Source organism: Xiphophorus hellerii, chromosome 5 (assembly GCF_003331165.1).
Source record: "Xiphophorus hellerii strain 12219 chromosome 5, Xiphophorus_hellerii-4.1, whole genome shotgun sequence".
NCBI lineage: Eukaryota > Metazoa > Chordata > Actinopteri > Cyprinodontiformes > Poeciliidae > Xiphophorus > Xiphophorus hellerii.
In genome coordinates, this window is record NC_045676.1 from 15,688,092 (window position 1) to 15,705,298 (window position 17,207).

The window sequence follows — 17,207 nt, forward strand, 5'->3', positions numbered from 1 at the left end:
TAAATTAACTAAAGGTCACTTTAAAGAAATATAAGATCCAGTTCATTGCTAAATATCTTCAATTCAATAAATTGAAAAAATAAATAAAAATTCAAGTTACTAGTACTCTAATTTAGAGTAACTTGGTGAAAAGATGGAACAAACTGTCTGTTGGATTTTAACATGTTCATTTGTCATCTCCTAACGCAACTTTGCACTTTTCAAAATGTCAACTTTTCATGCTTTTTAATGTCCTTTTGAAGAAGTGCTAAAGGTAATTGTTGTGACATTTGCAACACAAAATGCTAGTAACATACTTAATCTTAAGAAATACATGAAGTGGCAGCATCACCTTTTACGGGTAGTCAGGATTGTTGTATTTACTTATCTATTTATTTCGTTCTATGCCATATTTCTGAATGCAATATTATTAAAATTGAAATTTGAGACAGATGCAAAATCAAGGAGATTCACATTCAATTGAAAACAATTTCATTTGACAAAATTATTTATTTATTTATTTATTTAAAATGTAGTCAAAGCAAAGAATAAGTTTCAGTTAAGTTGTGGCAAATATTCCCCCAGGCCTTTTCCCCTCAGCAGTGATGTTTCTTCTTTCCTCGTAACATCTATGGCTCAAACAGGAAGGGAAAGCTGCCATTACCCTGAAGAAAAAAAAAAATTAAGTATGGGGAAAAAATTCTCAACAAATAGTTTGCATATGTGAATAGAGTACCTCATCAGTCCCAGGACCAGTTGCATCACTGCGGGGATCAGGGGGAACAGTGGTGGACTCTTTCTTAGGCCCTGCTGGCCATGTCTGGCAAAGACCACAGAGAAAGTTACGGAATGATACATTTTGAGAGCAATTGTTTAAAACAGAAAAAAAACAAAATAAATATTTTGCAAATATCTAGATATTTTCTCTTCATTCAGCTTGAATTGTATTATGAAAACTTCTGTCACGTTTTTATCAATAATATTCAAAATGTTATAAATGGGACAGCACAAGTGCAAGTCAAATCTTGCACATATGCAGTTAATTACAACACAAGTACATGTCGTTCCTGAAGTCTTTCATTTCAACATTGAGTTGGCCTTTGGTGTATTGTTACCGAGTGTGAAAACTTATTGTATAATCATTCTTAACTTTTCTCTTGCCTTGTTTTGTTGCTAAATAACAATAAATTAATTAGTAAACAATGAATGAAGTAACATGGTGGTGTGAATGTATTTCAGCTTGGCTAACAAGTGGTTTTCAGAGAAATGTGGTCTCACTTGTTGGATGTGCAGTTTATAAAAAAAAAACCAAGAGACTGCACTTGTTCATTGGATAATTTTTCATGTGATCAAAAGGACAATAAGGGATTTTATCTTTCAGCTCTCAATATGACAATATGACTTGTTTTTATTTTCAATAAAATGTCTAATCATTTGTCATGGACTTTAATAGTGAATGTCACATGGAGCTAAGCAGCTCTGAGTAAAACATGTAATGAAACTAAGTAAACGTCAACCATCTGTTTATTATTTGTGATGATGATGAGAGAAAAGAGTCGTCATAATTTTTCTTTTTTTGCTGATCTTTATTGAGCAGAAAACCAAACATGACAGCATCTTTGATCCATGTTTCAATGATATTGGAAACTGATTTTAAAATATAATTGAAAATTGAGAGTGAAAAGCAATGACAACTTTCTCAACACATGACAAATTTGCTGATGTTCAAGACTCCATCTTATGTAGTAGCAGCTGCTGTTGTAGGTGCTTTTGTAGTTGTTGTAGTTGTGGTAGTGGTGGCAAGAAGCTTGGCAAGCAGGGATAGCAGGGTGGACAAGTTGTTTGTTGACACCTGTAAGAAAATCATACAGATAGTTAGAAATTTAGCAAAACTGTGCATCAGTTATACAGTAGATGCTGTTGATATGTGGTTTATTACAGAGACAAGAAATATTCTCACCTCATTGGAGTTCGATCCAGAGCGAGCAAATCGCTGGTCCTCCATCTGAAAAAATAATTTGTTTGCCTTTGTTTACTTTTCAACAGAAAAAGTGATGTAAAAAATAATTCATATCCCTCTTGATAAAAAAAATCTAATCAAACTCTTATTAATTGCTGATCAACATTTATATTCTACAATTTTCCTTTGCTGATCACTCTAATTTCTAATCAAATCCCTTCACAGATTTTCTATCATATTGAACTTGGGTTCATTCCTACTCCAAACCATGGATGTTTCTTCCAGAGGTCAAACCATCTCAGCATAAATTAAAAAAACAAACTTGAGAATATCTGACTTAGTTCTTCTACAATATTGTCACTTACTGGTTCAGCCACAATGAGGCTCAGGAGGCATCCAAGAATAAGTGCTACCTTCAGCATGGCTGCAGTGATTTCAGCTGTAGGAACATAAATAAAGTCTTTATCAAGCAAACAGATTGGTTCAGTTGTATAAAGAAATTAAGCATAAATTTAGATAATCACCTTAGAGTCTTCTCTGACTTGAGTGACTGTCCCACAGGAGGTTGTTGTGCTGAGCTGAATTTTGGATTCCTCTTATATACAGTATCAGGATCAGAGAAGTTGGGAAATTTTCCTTTTTAAAAATGTAATCAGGTTGCAATGTCTAATCAGGGATTAGATACACAATCCACACCTTGATAGCTCTTATGTGTAATAAAATTGTTCAATGTCATAATCCATAATAATTCCATTAAATTACCACTGTTTGCATCATTCTTGATCTCCCAGTATTCAGACAAATTAGTAAGCTGATGCCAGACCTTTTGATTAGAAATGAAGGGCCTTTCAATACAGGGAACACACATATGTGTTTGTGTTCATGAAACACATCTGAACACAAACACATCTGTTTGTGTTTGTGTGTATCTAGATATTTTGCAAAAATATCTAGATATCAACTGGTCAATCAGCTTGAATTGTATCATCAAATTTTCTGTCATAATTTTGTGTTAAGAATAGTAACCTGTTATTCTGATGCTTTATCTAAGTGATTATTAGGTTGTCTTTTGAAATATTTGATCTGACATGCTATAACATCTAATTTAGTTGCAAGTACACAACAAAGCAAAATTGTGAATCTTAAATTGTATTTAATATTATTTTTTTAAAACAATAGATTTGGTGTCCCCTCCAATGCCTTTAGTAAAAGCATCACTGAAACTGCAACTTTGTATAAAACAAAAAAAATAAATTAACTAAAGGTCACTTTAAAGAAATATAAGATCCAGTTCATTGCTAAATATCTTCAATTCAATAAATTGAAAAAATAAATAAAAATTCAAGTTACTAGTACTCTAATTTAGAGTAACTTGGTGAAAAGATGGAACAAACTGTCTGTTGGATTTTAACATGTTCATTTGTCATCTCCTAACGCAACTTTGCACTTTTCAAAATGTCAACTTTTCATGCTTTATAATGTCCTTTTGAAGAAGTGCTAAAGGCAATTGTTGTGACATTTGCAACACAAAATGCTAGTAACATACTTAATCTTAAGAAATACATGAAGTGGCAGCATCACCTTTTACGGGTAGTCAGGATTGTTGTATTTACTTATCTATTTATTTTGTACTATGCCATATTTCTGAATGCAATATTATTAAAATTGAAATTTGAGACAGATGCAAAATCAAGGAGATTCACATTCAATTGAAAACAATTTCATTTGACAAAATTATTTATTTATTTATTTATTTAAAATGTAGTCAAAGCAAAGAATAAGTTTCAGTTAAGTTGTGGCAAATATTCCCCCCTGGCCTTTTCCCCTCAGCAGTGATGTTTCTTCTTTCCTCGTAACATCTATGGCTCAAACAGGAAGGGAAAGCTGCCATTACCCTGAAGAAAAAAAAAAATTAATTAAGCATGGTTAAAAAATTCTCAACAAATAGTTTGCATATGTGAATGGAGTACCTCATCAGTCCCAGGACCAGTTGCATCACTGCGGGGATCATGGGGAACAGTGGTGGACTCTTTCTTAGGCCCTGCTGGCCATGTCTGGCAAAGACCACAGAGAAATTTACAAATTGATACATTTTGAGAGCAACTGTTTAAAACAGAAAAAATATATATATATATTTTGCAAAATATCTAGATATTTTCTCCTCAATCAGCTTGAATTGTATTATGAAAACTTCTGTCATGTTTGTATCAATAATATTCAAAATGTTATAAATGGGACAGCACAAGTGCAAGTCAAATCTTGCACATATGCAGTTAATTACAACACAAGTTCATGTCGTTCCTGAAGTCTTTCATTTCAACATTGAGTTGGCCTCTGGTGTATTGTTACCGAGTGTGAAAACTTATTGTATAATCATTCTTAACTTTTCTCTTGCCTTGTTTTGTTGCTAAATAACAATAAATTAATTAGTAAACAATGAATGAAGTAACATGGTGGTGTGAATGTATTTCAGCTTGGCTAACAAGTGGTTTTCAGAGAAATGTGGTCTCACTTGTTGGATGTGCAGTTTATAAAAAAAAAAACAAGAGACTGCACTTGTTCATTGGATAATTATTCATGTGATCAAAAGGACAATAAGGGTTTTTATCTTTCAGCTCTCAATATGACAATATGACTTGTTTTTATTTTCAATAAAATGTCTTACTCAGAGCTGCTTAGCTCCATGTGACATTCACTATTAAAGTCCATGACAAATGATTAAACATGTAATGAAACTAAGTAAACGTCACCCATCTGTTTATCATTTGCCTTCAATTCACAATCAAACACATATATAGTTGAAGAAAGCGGTTCAGAAAAATGTGTTCAAAATGTTATAACCTAATTGGATTCTTCACATGAATGTACACAGAGGCTTTAATGAGAGAAAAGAGTCATCATAATTTTTCTTTTTTTGCTGAACTTTATTGAGCAGAAAACCAAACATGACAGCAGGTTTGATCCATGTTTCAATGATATTGGAAACTGATTTTAAAATATCATTGAAAATTGAGAGAGAAAAACAATAACAACTTTCTCAACACATGACAAATTTGCTGATGTTCAAGACTCCATCTTATGTAGTAGCAGCTGCTGTTGTAGGTGCTTTTGTAGTTGTTGTAGTTGTGGTAGTGGTGGCAAGAAGCTTGGCAAGCAGGGATAGCAGGGTGGACAAGTTGTTTGTTGACACCTGTAAGAAAATCATACAGATAGTTAGAAATTTAGCAAAACTGTGCATCAGTTATACAGTAGATGCTGTTGATATGTGGTTTATTACAAAGACAAGAAATATTCTCACCTCATTGGAGTTCGATCCAGAGCGAGCAAATCGCTGGTCCTCCATCTGAAAAAATAATTTATTTGCCTTTGTTTACTTTTCAACAGAAAAAGTAATGTAGAAAATAATTCATATCCCTCTTAATAAAAAAATCTAATCAAACTCTTTATAATTGCTGATCAACATTTCTATTATACAATTTTCCTTTGCTGATCACTCTAATTTCTAATCAAATCCCTTCACAGATTTTCTATCATATTGAACTTGGGTTTATTCCTACTCCAAACCATGGATGTTTCTTGCAGAGGTCAAACCATCTCAGCATAAAAAATAAAAAAAACCTTAAGAATATCTGACTTAGTTCTTCTACAATATTATCACTTACTGGTTCAGCCACAATGAGGCTCAGGAGGCATCCAAGAATAAGTGCTACCTTCAGCATGGCTGCAGTGATTTCAGCTGTTGGAACATAAATAAAGTCCTTATCAAGCAAACAGATTGGTTCAGTTGTATAAAGAAATTGAGCATAAATTCAGATAATCACCTTAGAGTCTTCTCTGACTTGAGTGACTGTCCCACAGGAGGTTGTTGGCTGAGCTGAATTTTGGATTCCTCTTATATACAGTATCAGGATCAGAGAAGTTTGGAAATTTTCCTTTTTAAAAATGTAATCTGGTTGCAATGTCTAATCAGGGATTAGAAACACAATCCACACCTTGATAGCTCTTATGTGTAATAAAATTGTTCAATGTCATAATCCATAATAAATCCATTAAATTACCACTGTTTGCATATCTTCAATTCAATAAATTGAAAAAAAGGGGAAGAAAATTCAAGTTACTGGTACTCTAATTTAGAGTAACTTGGTGAAAAGATGGAACAAGCTGTCTGTTGGATTTTAACATGTTCATTTGTCATCTCCTAATGCAACTTTGCACTTTTCAAAATGTCAACTTTTCATGCTTTTTAATGTCCTTTTGAAGAAGTGCTAAAGGTAATTGTTGTGACATTTGCAACACAAAATGCTAGTAACTGTCAGGGTTCCTGTGTGCGTGTGTGCGAGTAACGCATCTATTCCAGCGAGGATCTTGGTGGAGAGCCTGGGCAGCCTTCACAGGTGGAGCTCATTGGCCTCATCAGAGTGCTGGGGATAAAGGAGCAGCAGAGCCTTCACTCAGCGCTGGATGATTAATGTCTACTGGTAGTCATTCTGGCCACCTCTTGTTGTCGGCTATTTTTAGCTTTTGATCAGTCTCTTGAGAACCAACCTGAAGTTCATAGTTCTTGTTTTTGCTTCCTTTAGGTTTTTGTCACTGGATCTCTCTAGAAGAATCAGTTCAACTGTTTCCCCTCCTGTGAAACTCCCCAGCAAGTACCAACCTACCTGCCTGCTCCACCATTCCCCCTCATCTCCGCACAGGACCCCTGGGCACCTTTCTTCCACGCTTCACCAAGTCCATTCAAAAGTAAGCTTTTTACATTGCATCTGATCAACTCATTACAGGCCACCAATAACCCAACTCTCATTCCAGACGCCACGGATCGCATGACACTGCCACTCCCTGATACATCAAGGAGACCTGTAAATTGTTGCTTGTTGTTTGAGGGAAATAAAACCTATACCTAATTGAACTTGTTGATTTCTTCATGTGGGTCAGAAGATTAAATCCGAACATGTCAGTAACATACTTAATCTTAAGAAATATATGAAGTGGCAGCATCGCCTTTTACGGGTAGGCAGGATTTTTGTATTTACTTATCTATTTATTTTGTACTATGCCATATTTCTGAATGCAATATTATTAAAATTGAAATTTGAGACAGATGCAAAATCAAGAAGATTCACATTCAATTGAAAACAATTTCATTTGACAAAATTATTTATTTATTTAAAATGTAGTCAAAGCAAAGAATAAGTTTCAGTTAAGTTGTGGCAAATATTCCCCCAGGCCTTTTCCCCTCAGCAGTGATGTTTCTTCTTTCCTCGTAACATCTATGGCTCAAACAGGAAGGGAAAGCTGCCATTACCCTGAAGAAAAAAAAAAATGTAATTAAGTATGGGAAAAAATTCTCAACAAATAGTTTGCATATGTGAATAGAGTACCTCATCAGTCCCAGGACCAGTTGCATCACCGCGGGGATCAGGGGGAACAGTGGTGGACTCTTTCTTAGGCCCTGCTGGCCATGTCTGGCAAAGACCACAGAGAAAGTTACGAAATGATACATTTTGAGAGCAACTGTTTAAAACAGCAAAAAACCAAAATAAATATTTCACCTTTTCTGTCTGTACCTTAGAGCCCTGCTAAAATAGAAGGTGAATTACAGTTAGATCAGCCGATTTCAAATGTGTATGCGCTAATCACAACGCAGTTTGCAAATTATTAAAAAGCACAGAGTTGATTCAATAAAGAAAAGACGTAAAATTTCCTAGAATTTGTATTTCAAAAAATACATAATTTCTGTTTCAAGCCTGAAGTGCATAAAATGTTGCTGAATAGATAATATCTCCTTATTAAATAATAAAAAAAAAAATCACACTTTAGTGTCACTGGATCATACATACTGCAGGTAAGCATTAGAAGAAGTATAAGCGAGTGGTCAAAGCTGTCAGTGGTGCACCAAGCAGACAGATTAGCTGTCTGGTTGGTTTAGTAGCCAGACGTCATTACAACACACTTACCACATCCACGCTGCTCTGACTCAATAGACTCAGCTGTTATTATCATTAAGCCTTAGCGTTGAGTAATCTAAGTTTATTGCTCAAGCTTTTAATTCAAAGTGATACACACAGTAAAATGATTTCATTGGTTTAATTTAAACCACAATGACCACTGAATGATTTTCTAAGAGAATCATAAAATTAAGGTTATCATAGCTCCGTAGCCATGCATTCTTGGTCTATGTTTATGTCCTAGATTTGTTGTCCTTTTTCATTATTCCTTGTTGTAAAGCACTTTGTGATTCTTTAATTGCGAAAGGTGCTACATAAACAAATTTACTTCCGAATTACAAGAAATCTTATTTGAATAGTACGTATTTCTACATCACCTTTCCCAGATAACAGTAAAAATATAGTAAAAAGCAGCAAAAGCAATAAAAATACAAAGAAAGAGACATTTACTAAGGTGCATCTTAACAACATAAAATTCTCACAGCAGGAAATGTACCAGTCAGGATAAAATGCTTGTTTAAAAAAGAATGTCTTTTTAAAACACCAGTAGAGTCCAACGATCATAAATAGTTTAGGAGTTAATTCCCCAATCTTGGAATATTTATCTATTCACAAATATACAAATATATATATATTGGAAGGTATTTTCTTTTTTAAAAATTACCTGCAGTGGGAGTTGTGGTCTTTGTGTGGTTCTTTCCAGTTTTTGCTGTCCATTGTTGGGCAGAACTGCAGTGTTCCTCTGCTGGGCATAGCCATACCGGGGTATAAAGTAAGAGTAGCCCTAAAAAAATAATAATAATAATTAATCATCTAAATTTTAATTAACATGATGCTTACAAATGGGTCAGGTTGTGTAAATAAAAACCTGCTGTCTGTGAAGCTGTGGGAATCCAAAAGATGGATACTGAAACTGTGGATACATCTGCAAGAAACATTGAAATAAAAAATAAACTCTTATCAGTGTGGAGATCCTTGCGTCATGTGCATTGGTCAAACAATCTAATTGTGTGATCCTTAAGTTGTTGGTCTGTTACCTGGACCGGGTTCTGGGCTTGCTGAGGACCGTTGGGATTGTTGGGGTCTTGTGCTGGTCCAAGCTGGTCTTGCTGCCCGTTAGGGACAAGCATGGGTGTTAGCTGGTTGCCTTGGTTGGGAAGCAGCAGCTGTGGCCCCTGGGGACCAAAAGGACCTGCCAGCTGGGGGTTCAAATTCAACACCTGTGGGGTGAGCAAGACGTCCGGGGTTTGCTGCTGCAGAACATACTGGGGTAATATTGAGCCCTGGAGAAAGTAAAAGCACATTTTAATCCATTGTTTTAAATGTAGAGAACAGGAAAACGGAAATGTTTTAGCAGCTTTTTAAGCACCTGTGTTTGTCCAAGAGCTGCAAGAGTCAATCCATTCAGTCTCAGGATCTGATCAACAAAATGGTGAAATTAGATCAACTTATTTCATTTATTGCATAACAACAAATGCAGATATTTAAATGTGATTTACCTCATTGCTGTTGCTTGCAATAATTCCAATCTGAACCTTCAAGAAGACGTGCAGAATATTTAATCTAATGTTGAAATAACATACTTTGTTCTTGTGTAATAATGTTGGATCTAATTGAAACTCACTGGCAGAGCAAGGCTTGACCTAAGAAGGCAGATTACCAGAAGGGCACTTTGCAGCTTCATCATGTCCTGCAGTGAGCCAAAACATGCACATTTTGTTAAAGGTTCATAAAATACCAGTCGCCTCAAACTTCTACAAAATCTGGGCGTGTCAAGCTCATCTTACCGTTGCTCTTCTCTTCTCTCCCTTTCAGTGTCTGCCTCCTCTTTCAGGTTCAGATGCCTTTTAAATTGTCAGAATGTGAGTTTTAATAGTCCACTAGCAACGCATCCCGACAATATGCGGTCAGAATGACAGACATTTCTCATGACAACAGACTCAGACACTTACAACATAGAACTGCTAAGTCTGTCATTAAATGTAAGTCATGTCTCTGAGCACCATGACATGCCCTGTGTGGAGTTGTTCATAACTCCGCAGAGATTCATAATCTCTGACTGTGTGTACTTTCTACCTGCAGCGATGACAGAATCTGCAGACTGTCTTAGTTTTTTGCATCTCGTTGACACTTTTTCATATCTTCGACAAACTTACTCAAGACGCTCATTCTCTTTGTGATTACATGCATGTGTTAACACTGGTAGCATCTAATTAAGTGCATTAGGAGGAACACAATTTTTTGCATGTCATGAGAAAAAAGGGAGCAGAGAGCTCATGATCAGACATTTGAAAAAACATTCGTGCCAGGTGGATAGATCCTGATGTCTAAAGGACCACAGTTAATTCTGTTACAGTAGATCCTGTCTGCAGATTTATCTGCTATACCTGCTTTATCCTTGTTAGAATGACCCAGTTAAAATCTGGACGTAAATCCAATTGAGGACCTTTAGGAAGACATGAAAATGAAAGTTCACAGATGCTTTCCTTTGCAAATAATAATGGTCTAAAAGTTCAGTCTTTAGATGTTTAAAGCTGTTAGAGAAAAGACTTACAGCTGTAATTGTAGTTCTGTAATGCACAGTTCAATTTGTGTGGTGACTCACACTTTGATTGAAACCCAATCAATTTTCTTTCCAATTCAGATTATGCACTAAACCAAACGTGTGACTTTCACACATTGTTATAACCACAAACTTCATTTTGAGGCCGTGGCATAGTGCAAAAGTTGCAAAAGTACACTTTTTCACAGTCCTTTAAATAATGGTTTCAATCAGCCTTCAGTAAAAAGGCTTTCGGCCAGTCTCTGGCTTTCCCTAGGAGCATTTCAGTTTTCTATTTGATTGATTTTATTTCATATTGTAAATCCATGGATTTTTTTTCAATTTGATCTGTGTTCTGGTTTATTTCAGTTTGGAGTTTTTTTCGGTTCTCAGGACAGACCATGTCCCAGTTTTATAACTACCATAACTTTCCCTCATTGCATATCAAACTGTATAGCATTTATTTGTAGTTCTTTTTGACACACTCTCTTAGCTATCTTTCATGCTGTATCTCACCTCAGTTTTATTTATGACTTGCCCTGTTGGTTTATGTTTTAAAAAAAAAATGCAGCTTCAGATTCTTTTAAATTCACATTGAACTTTTAAATTTAAAGTTCAATTGTTTTCAAAGCCCTTGTGTGTAATGCATTTTTAGTTTCCATTTTGGACCTTTATTCAAAAAGGTCCATCTAAGCAGTAACATTTCAAGCTATTCTCACTTTTTGGGCTGCTGGAAGTCCTAAAGTTTGTTGAAGACAGGTAGAGGTAGCTGAATCAATACAGATATTTCAGTGGAATAGGCTGAGCATTTCTAAACTATCCAGTTTTTTTTTTGTTTTTTTTACAACCAACCAGTTATAAAACCTACATGTTGAAGTTAAAACCTAAGTACACGTTGGAGCACAGAAAGGAGTGCAGAAGAGAACAGGTATTAAATTTCTCATCTGTGATATAATTGTGAAATCCAGCATTATGGCTACAGCTTCATTTTTATTTTACTGATGCTCATCTTTAGCAAAGGCTGTGAGATTAAATAGATCAAAAGACAATCACATACACTTTTAAAGCAAACGTTGTGAAAACTTTACTACGGTGGTCAGCTCTTTAGCCAAATGCATTAGGGTAAGAACTTGATTAATATGACGCAGCATAAAGCAAACACAGAGGCGGCCTTGAACAAACACTGTAAAAACTGGGTTTGGACCAACTCTCAGTGGTCCAAACCCAGTGTAGCATTTCTGAAGAAACATGTTTATGTTTGAAGGAATAATGTAGCTTGTAAGCTTGCAAATTGTCACTGACAACCTTTATTGCCTTGCAAACGTATTCTAACTCCGTGTCTTTTACATTTTGTCACAATACAGTTAATACTCAATTTATTTTATTGGAATTTCATGTAAGTAACATCAAATTGCAAAATAGAAGAAAAAAGAATGAATGTTCCTTTTTTTTTTTTTTTACAAATAAATATGAGACGTATAGCATACTTTTTCTATTCCCTTTACTTCAGTAAGCCTAAATAAAATCCAACCAGCTGCCTTCATGTCACCTAATCAATATCAATAAATAAATTTGTGTGTAATTAAATAATAAGTCCAGCAGTTATGGAGGATGGACACCAAATACTCCAGATTCATGTGATTCTTTTTAATTTACTGTTATGTTGGTCAGGCACATACCAACAAAATGTTTTGAAGTTTGTGTACATGACCCAATGTGAAAAGGGATGTGAATACTTTTGCATCCCATTGGCCACATGCCAAACAAACACTCTTGAAAATGTATGTAAGCACAACATAGAAGTATTTTAATTGGTTATCAATACAATTCTACTCTTCATTGTCATGTCCTGATATTATACCCTTTTATAAATCTTGTAGCTATTTCAGAATGATAAGTTCTTTGAGTTTTGTTTTATTTACATTAAAATGATTTTGCCCTTTAGATGGCAGCAATGACCAACAACTAATAACTCATAAATGAAGCCAAGTGATGAACTGCTTGCTGATTTCAACATAATTTCTTTATTGGAAACAAAGGTACAAAAACTGATTGATTTTGTTTTTGATTCAAATCATGAAGATACAGTACATAGAGTAAGACAACATGAGACGCCTCTTTGTGCCATGGTGTAGGATTTTGACATATTACCAACATGAACTTAATTAGCATCCTTATTGTTACAAGGAGAAACTGTTGTGGACTCAGTGGGACGTGGAATCTGTAGGCATATGTAGGAAACAATGGAAAACTTAATAAACGTGCATGAATGGGCTCACAACTCAAGAAAAATCAGATGAAATTCAATGTTATACCTGTGTGTCCACGGAAGACTTTCCTGCATTTTCAGATTTCACAGTCTGACGCTGCAGAGAAACATTTAAACCCATGAAATACGTACATCTCACAGACACTCTGAGTTCTACTTATGCACATTCTCCACTTCTTACCCTGAATCTTCGGAGTGGATCAGGCTGAACCAGAGGCTGAGCAGGAGGCTGAGCAGGAGGCTGAGCAGGAGCTTGAAAAGGAGCCTGAAAAGGAGCCTGAAAAGGAGCCTGGAAAGGAGCCTGGAAAGGAGCCTGGAAAGGAGCCTGAAAAGGAGCCTGAAAAGGAGCCTGATAGGCAGGCGGCTGCTGCATGACACCACCAGCCATTCCCTAAAACAAAACAGAAAGTCTTCACAATTCTAGGAATTTAATCCTAAAATAATAATATCTGATCTTCAGAGAGAAGTGAATGATTACCATTTGAAGTTGCTGAGGAGGATTCATTTGGGCCATTTGAGGAATACCCATCACTGGGAACTGGTACTGAACAAGACAGACAAAAATATGAGCTTTAAAAGTCTGAAACCGCAAAGGGGAAGTTTTGTGTCATTGTTGCGACTGCTAACCGGATTGACTGCTGCAGGGAACATGTTAGGAACTGGAGCTCGAAGAGCAAAGGCAGGGAGTCCAGGAACAATCTGTGAGAAGAAAGATGTTCAATTTGTCACATATCTTCATATTAGAGTAACAAGAGATGAGCCTGTGGACTAACCTGAGCTAACTGGGGCTGCCCAATTAAACCAACTCCACCACCAGCCATCAGAGGGGGGTTCAAACCTCCTCCCATCATCCCATTAAGCATCCCAGCATTCATGGCTGCCAACAGTCTCGCGGTCTGCAGAAAACATTAGATTATTTTTTTCCAGTTGTCTTCGGCCTCCTGATAAGTCACAAATTATGCCTACATTCATGATTGTTTCTCACCTTGCCCCCGCTGACCTGCAGAGAATGAGACAAGATATTACATGACTGTGCAACAGAAAGTCACCCAAACTAAACAGAAAGATGCAGACAAACTACACTTACACTGGAGGTGACTGCTGCCACAAACACAGCGAAGAGAAAAAGCTTCATTTTAGCACCTTGAAATCTGCAAAAAACACTCTTGCTCCAAATATTGGAGGACAACTATATCTTTCTGCTGTGAGAACACCTTTTTATGTGTCCCAAAGATTATTATGAACCAATTAGAGAGAAGAAAACTGGTGTTTTTGTACTTTGTATCTGTCACCTGCGTGTCATGGGAAGCTGTGAAATGACATCTTCATTATGAAAAGCTTTAAGGAAGGGTAAAAGTCACAAGTTACTATTTTTTTTTTAAGATTTTACCTTGGTAACAATTGTTCTCCAAGCAGGTGAACGACCACAGAGAGATGACAGAGGATTTTGGTGTCTCACATGGAGCTTTAGAGGTTGGTGGAAGCCACTGACTTACAAACCAGTAAGATCCCCTTAATTAAATGTTGTGGATTGTGGTTATTGAAGAAAAACATATGACATCATAATTGTTTTGTATCTAACCATGAAAAACTAATTTAAATGTCTACTTACAGTGGATTGCCAAATCATTTATATCTCTTGAACCTTTTTATTTTTGTCATGCTGTGACCACAAACTTCAGTGTACTTTTTGTGACTTTAGAGGTAATGCAAAATTGAGAAATAGAAAAAAATGTTTTTTGTTTGGGGGAAGGTGCTGGGAGACCAATTTGTTTTCATACCCGTTTAATTTAATACCAGTAAATAAAACCAGGAGAAACTAAATACCTTCATAAATCAGCTAGACTCCACCTGTGTGTAATTTAATCTCAGTCTTACTGTAGCTGTTCTGTGTTGGCCTGAGGAGTTTGTTAGATCATTTTAGAGAACAAAAACATCATGAAGATCAAGAGACACAGCAGACACTTCAGGGAGAAGTCGATGATAAGATTAAAGGTGAGTTGGGTTAAAAAAACTAGATCCCAAGCATTGAAAATTTGAGCGAGAATTAATTACTCAACCCATCAACAAAAAAAATGGAAGGAGGATTGCACAACTGCGAAGGCTCGTGGTCACTCTGGAGCAGTTGCAGAGATCCAAAAGTCAGGTGGGAGAATCTACTGACAAAATGGCCTGGCCTTTCTCTGGCAAGAAGAAATGCCATGCATTTCAGGGTTTTCATTAGAAAAATATTAAGAAACAATGTATTTAAAATATCAAATAAAATCTAAGATTGGGGATTTTGTTTGTAATTACCTAATTCATATTCACTTAAGATGAAAAAGATGCATGCAATTTAATTTCTCCATTATAAGCTTTGAGATGAATTCATTATTTAAATGCCAATCTTGCCAACAGCTTCACATTCATGTCACCAGGATCAGACCGTATGAAACTTTACATCTGCTGTTCATCTCAACATGCTTATAGACATTGATGCATTTCCTGTGCATAGCCAGTGCTTTTTTTTTCTCACACGGAGGCTGTCTGGGAATGGTGTCTTTGCTGCTGACTGCGCAGCCCACAGTAACACACATAAACACCATGTGGGGAGTCTGGTCTGGACATTTAATCACACACTGCGGTCGTGTTCCCGGTGAGGAATATTTTCTTGCTTGGATTTTTACATTGTGAAAAATGGTATTTCCCAACTTGAATATGATCATTTCTCTCATGTAGGAGATTGGATTGGTTGTGTTCAACCCGTCTGGTCTTTAATTAACAACACAAAGTTTCTGCGCTGAGCAATGATGTGAATGTTGTGGCATGTTTTCATGCAAGCCAAATGAGCAGGTTTCAGCCTGGGAATATACTGGAAATAGGAGTTTGTGTCTATATTTACTCAACTCTGACAAATAAATAACGGCAATCTTTGGCTGTTTGCATCATAATGGTGGTGTATGTTCTTTAAAGTTTTATTTACATGGATATACTTTTAGAGCCAGATGAAATATAAATAAAACAGTCGGCAAAGTCAGAGAACTTCAGTTTTTAATCATTTTATTGACCATTTGTTACAATAACAATTATTTTATGAGGCAAATCTCTGAATGCTGTTAATGCAACAGATCTGTGTTGTATAAAGATTGAATAAATCATGAGAACAGCATGGTCTCATTACTGCTGTTTCTCCTCTGTGTCCATCCCGGAGCATTCTTCCTCCTCTTCATCGACGTCAGCTTTCGTTATAGGAGGCTGCGTCCCCCTGAGACGAGCTGCCACCGAACGCAGAAACCTCAGTCTTCCTCTCGCCTGCGCACCACCGCCGCCAGCAGCAACGCCCAGTTGCTGCTGCTGCTGGTTGCTGGGCCCAGCCACTGAGAACAGCTGCACTTGGCCAGGAATCTGCATGGGAGGCTGAGGGTCCGTTCCGGCGTTATTCTGGGGTGCCACAGGAAACAGCATCACTGGCATACCTCCAGCTTGTTGAGCGATCTGCAGATTCCCATTTGCTCCGCCGCCCTGTCCCACAAGAAAAGTCCCACCCTGCTGGAGAGCTGAAATGGGAATAAGCTGCTGCAATGGTGGTTGACCGGGATTTCCAACTGGCTGGATAAAAAGTGACCCACCGATTTGGACTAAGCGTGCCATGATGGCCTCACCAGCCAGCGGAACTCCATTTTGAACCCCAGGATTGGCAACATTCCCAGCGGCTGCAGCACCCCCTCCATTGTTTTTGAGAAGCGCCTCAGCGCTCCCGGAGGACACACCACCCTGCACCACAATGGCCAGAGTGGGAAAAATAACCCACAGCATGCAGAACATGTTTAATGTCAGCCACAGAAGACGGTCGAGCAGGTACTCAGCTGAGTCCTGTTCGGCTTATATAGAGAGGCACAGATTCAGAGGTGAAGCAGAAACAACCAATCAGAATCCAATAATTTATCTGAAAACAACAACACACTGCTATCACCATGACTAAGGTTTCTTCTTTGGGTTTGTTGCTTTACAGAGAACCATTATTTAGGATTAACTGGCAGCCAAAACCACGGATGAGTGACTTGCAGTTTCAAACCTATTGTTGTTGAAGACACACATTAGTGTCATGCAGTCGAACAGAAAACTGAAAAAATGTTCAAGTATATTGCCAGAAACAGGATTCCTTCTTAACAACCTATCAGAGATGGGCAAAGTAGCCAAAAATTGCACTCTAGTAAGAGTAAAGAGTAGGCATGTAAGACCAAAAAGACTAATTAAGTTCTTAGAAACTGCTCATCTGTTTTGATCATTCAATATTTAACAATGATATAAACAGATGTACAAAATTTAAAGTTATGTGCATGTTCTGGTATTTTAAAGACTAAAATAAAAAAAAGTAATAGAAACAAATAACATATTTACAAAATGACACATTTTAAGTGGAAGAAACACTTCTTCATATTTTATTTTCATTAACGTCTGATACTAACACCTATTGCAGGTAATGTGTACCTTTTATGAAAGGGTAAAATACTTCCAGTAGCAATGCAT

At 36.6% G+C, this 17,207-nt stretch overlaps 2 protein-coding genes and 5 long non-coding RNA genes across 11 annotated transcripts; 1 reads left to right on the forward strand and 6 right to left on the reverse strand.

Annotated features, from left to right (window-relative positions):
• Window positions 1-469: 469 nt before the first annotated feature.
• On the reverse strand, window positions 470-821 carry LOC116720749 (uncharacterized). The gene is made up of 2 exons (XR_004339457.1): window positions 716-821; window positions 470-644 (listed from the first exon to the last, which is right to left on the reverse strand). It is a non-coding gene; the product is annotated as an uncharacterized LOC116720749 (long non-coding RNA).
• Window positions 822-1,648: 827 nt separating this feature from the next.
• LOC116720648 (uncharacterized) lies at window positions 1,649-2,592 on the reverse strand. The gene is made up of 4 exons (XR_004339436.1): window positions 2,464-2,592; window positions 2,305-2,378; window positions 1,940-1,984; window positions 1,649-1,831 (listed from the first exon to the last, which is right to left on the reverse strand). It is a non-coding gene; the product is annotated as an uncharacterized LOC116720648 (long non-coding RNA).
• A 1,056-nt stretch (window positions 2,593-3,648) lies between these two features.
• Window positions 3,649-3,996, reverse strand: LOC116719626 (uncharacterized). Its single transcript, XR_004339234.1, has 2 exons — window positions 3,910-3,996; window positions 3,649-3,834 (listed from the first exon to the last, which is right to left on the reverse strand). It is a non-coding gene; the product is annotated as an uncharacterized LOC116719626 (long non-coding RNA).
• An 852-nt stretch (window positions 3,997-4,848) lies between these two features.
• Window positions 4,849-5,830, reverse strand: LOC116720580 (uncharacterized). Its single transcript, XR_004339416.1, has 4 exons — window positions 5,761-5,830; window positions 5,602-5,675; window positions 5,238-5,282; window positions 4,849-5,129 (listed from the first exon to the last, which is right to left on the reverse strand). It is a non-coding gene; the product is annotated as an uncharacterized LOC116720580 (long non-coding RNA).
• A 425-nt stretch (window positions 5,831-6,255) lies between these two features.
• LOC116719456 (uncharacterized) lies at window positions 6,256-6,841 on the forward strand. Its single transcript, XR_004339180.1, has 2 exons — window positions 6,256-6,682; window positions 6,749-6,841. It is a non-coding gene; the product is annotated as an uncharacterized LOC116719456 (long non-coding RNA).
• Window positions 6,842-7,078: 237 nt separating this feature from the next.
• On the reverse strand, window positions 7,079-9,782 carry odam (odontogenic, ameloblast associated). Of its 3 annotated transcripts, none has more exons than XM_032561968.1 (10): window positions 9,675-9,782; window positions 9,512-9,577; window positions 9,387-9,422; window positions 9,257-9,304; window positions 8,925-9,170; window positions 8,756-8,812; window positions 8,552-8,671; window positions 7,492-7,515; window positions 7,321-7,404; window positions 7,079-7,245 (listed from the first exon to the last, which is right to left on the reverse strand). In XM_032561968.1, the coding sequence occupies exons 2-10, from the start codon at window positions 9,572-9,574 to the stop codon at window positions 7,210-7,212; spliced, it is 714 nt and encodes a 237-aa protein (XP_032417859.1). In that variant the 5' UTR covers window positions 9,575-9,577; window positions 9,675-9,782; the 3' UTR covers window positions 7,079-7,209. The 3 variants fall into 3 exon arrangements, with proteins under 3 accessions (XP_032417859.1, XP_032417858.1, XP_032417860.1); XM_032561967.1 differs by having other exon boundaries at window positions 7,492-7,518; XM_032561969.1 differs by lacking the exon at window positions 7,492-7,515.
• A 2,651-nt stretch (window positions 9,783-12,433) lies between these two features.
• Window positions 12,434-13,915, reverse strand: scpp9 (secretory calcium-binding phosphoprotein 9). Of its 3 annotated transcripts, none has more exons than XM_032562140.1 (9): window positions 13,786-13,915; window positions 13,684-13,698; window positions 13,472-13,594; window positions 13,326-13,397; window positions 13,177-13,242; window positions 13,012-13,089; window positions 12,880-12,963; window positions 12,745-12,795; window positions 12,434-12,650 (listed from the first exon to the last, which is right to left on the reverse strand). In XM_032562140.1, the coding sequence occupies exons 1-9, from the start codon at window positions 13,831-13,833 to the stop codon at window positions 12,591-12,593; spliced, it is 597 nt and encodes a 198-aa protein (XP_032418031.1). In that variant the 5' UTR covers window positions 13,834-13,915; the 3' UTR covers window positions 12,434-12,590. The 3 variants fall into 3 exon arrangements, with proteins under 3 accessions (XP_032418031.1, XP_032418030.1, XP_032418029.1); XM_032562139.1 differs by having other exon boundaries at window positions 13,000-13,089; XM_032562138.1 differs by having other exon boundaries at window positions 12,880-13,089.
• Window positions 13,916-17,207: the final 3,292 nt, after the last annotated feature.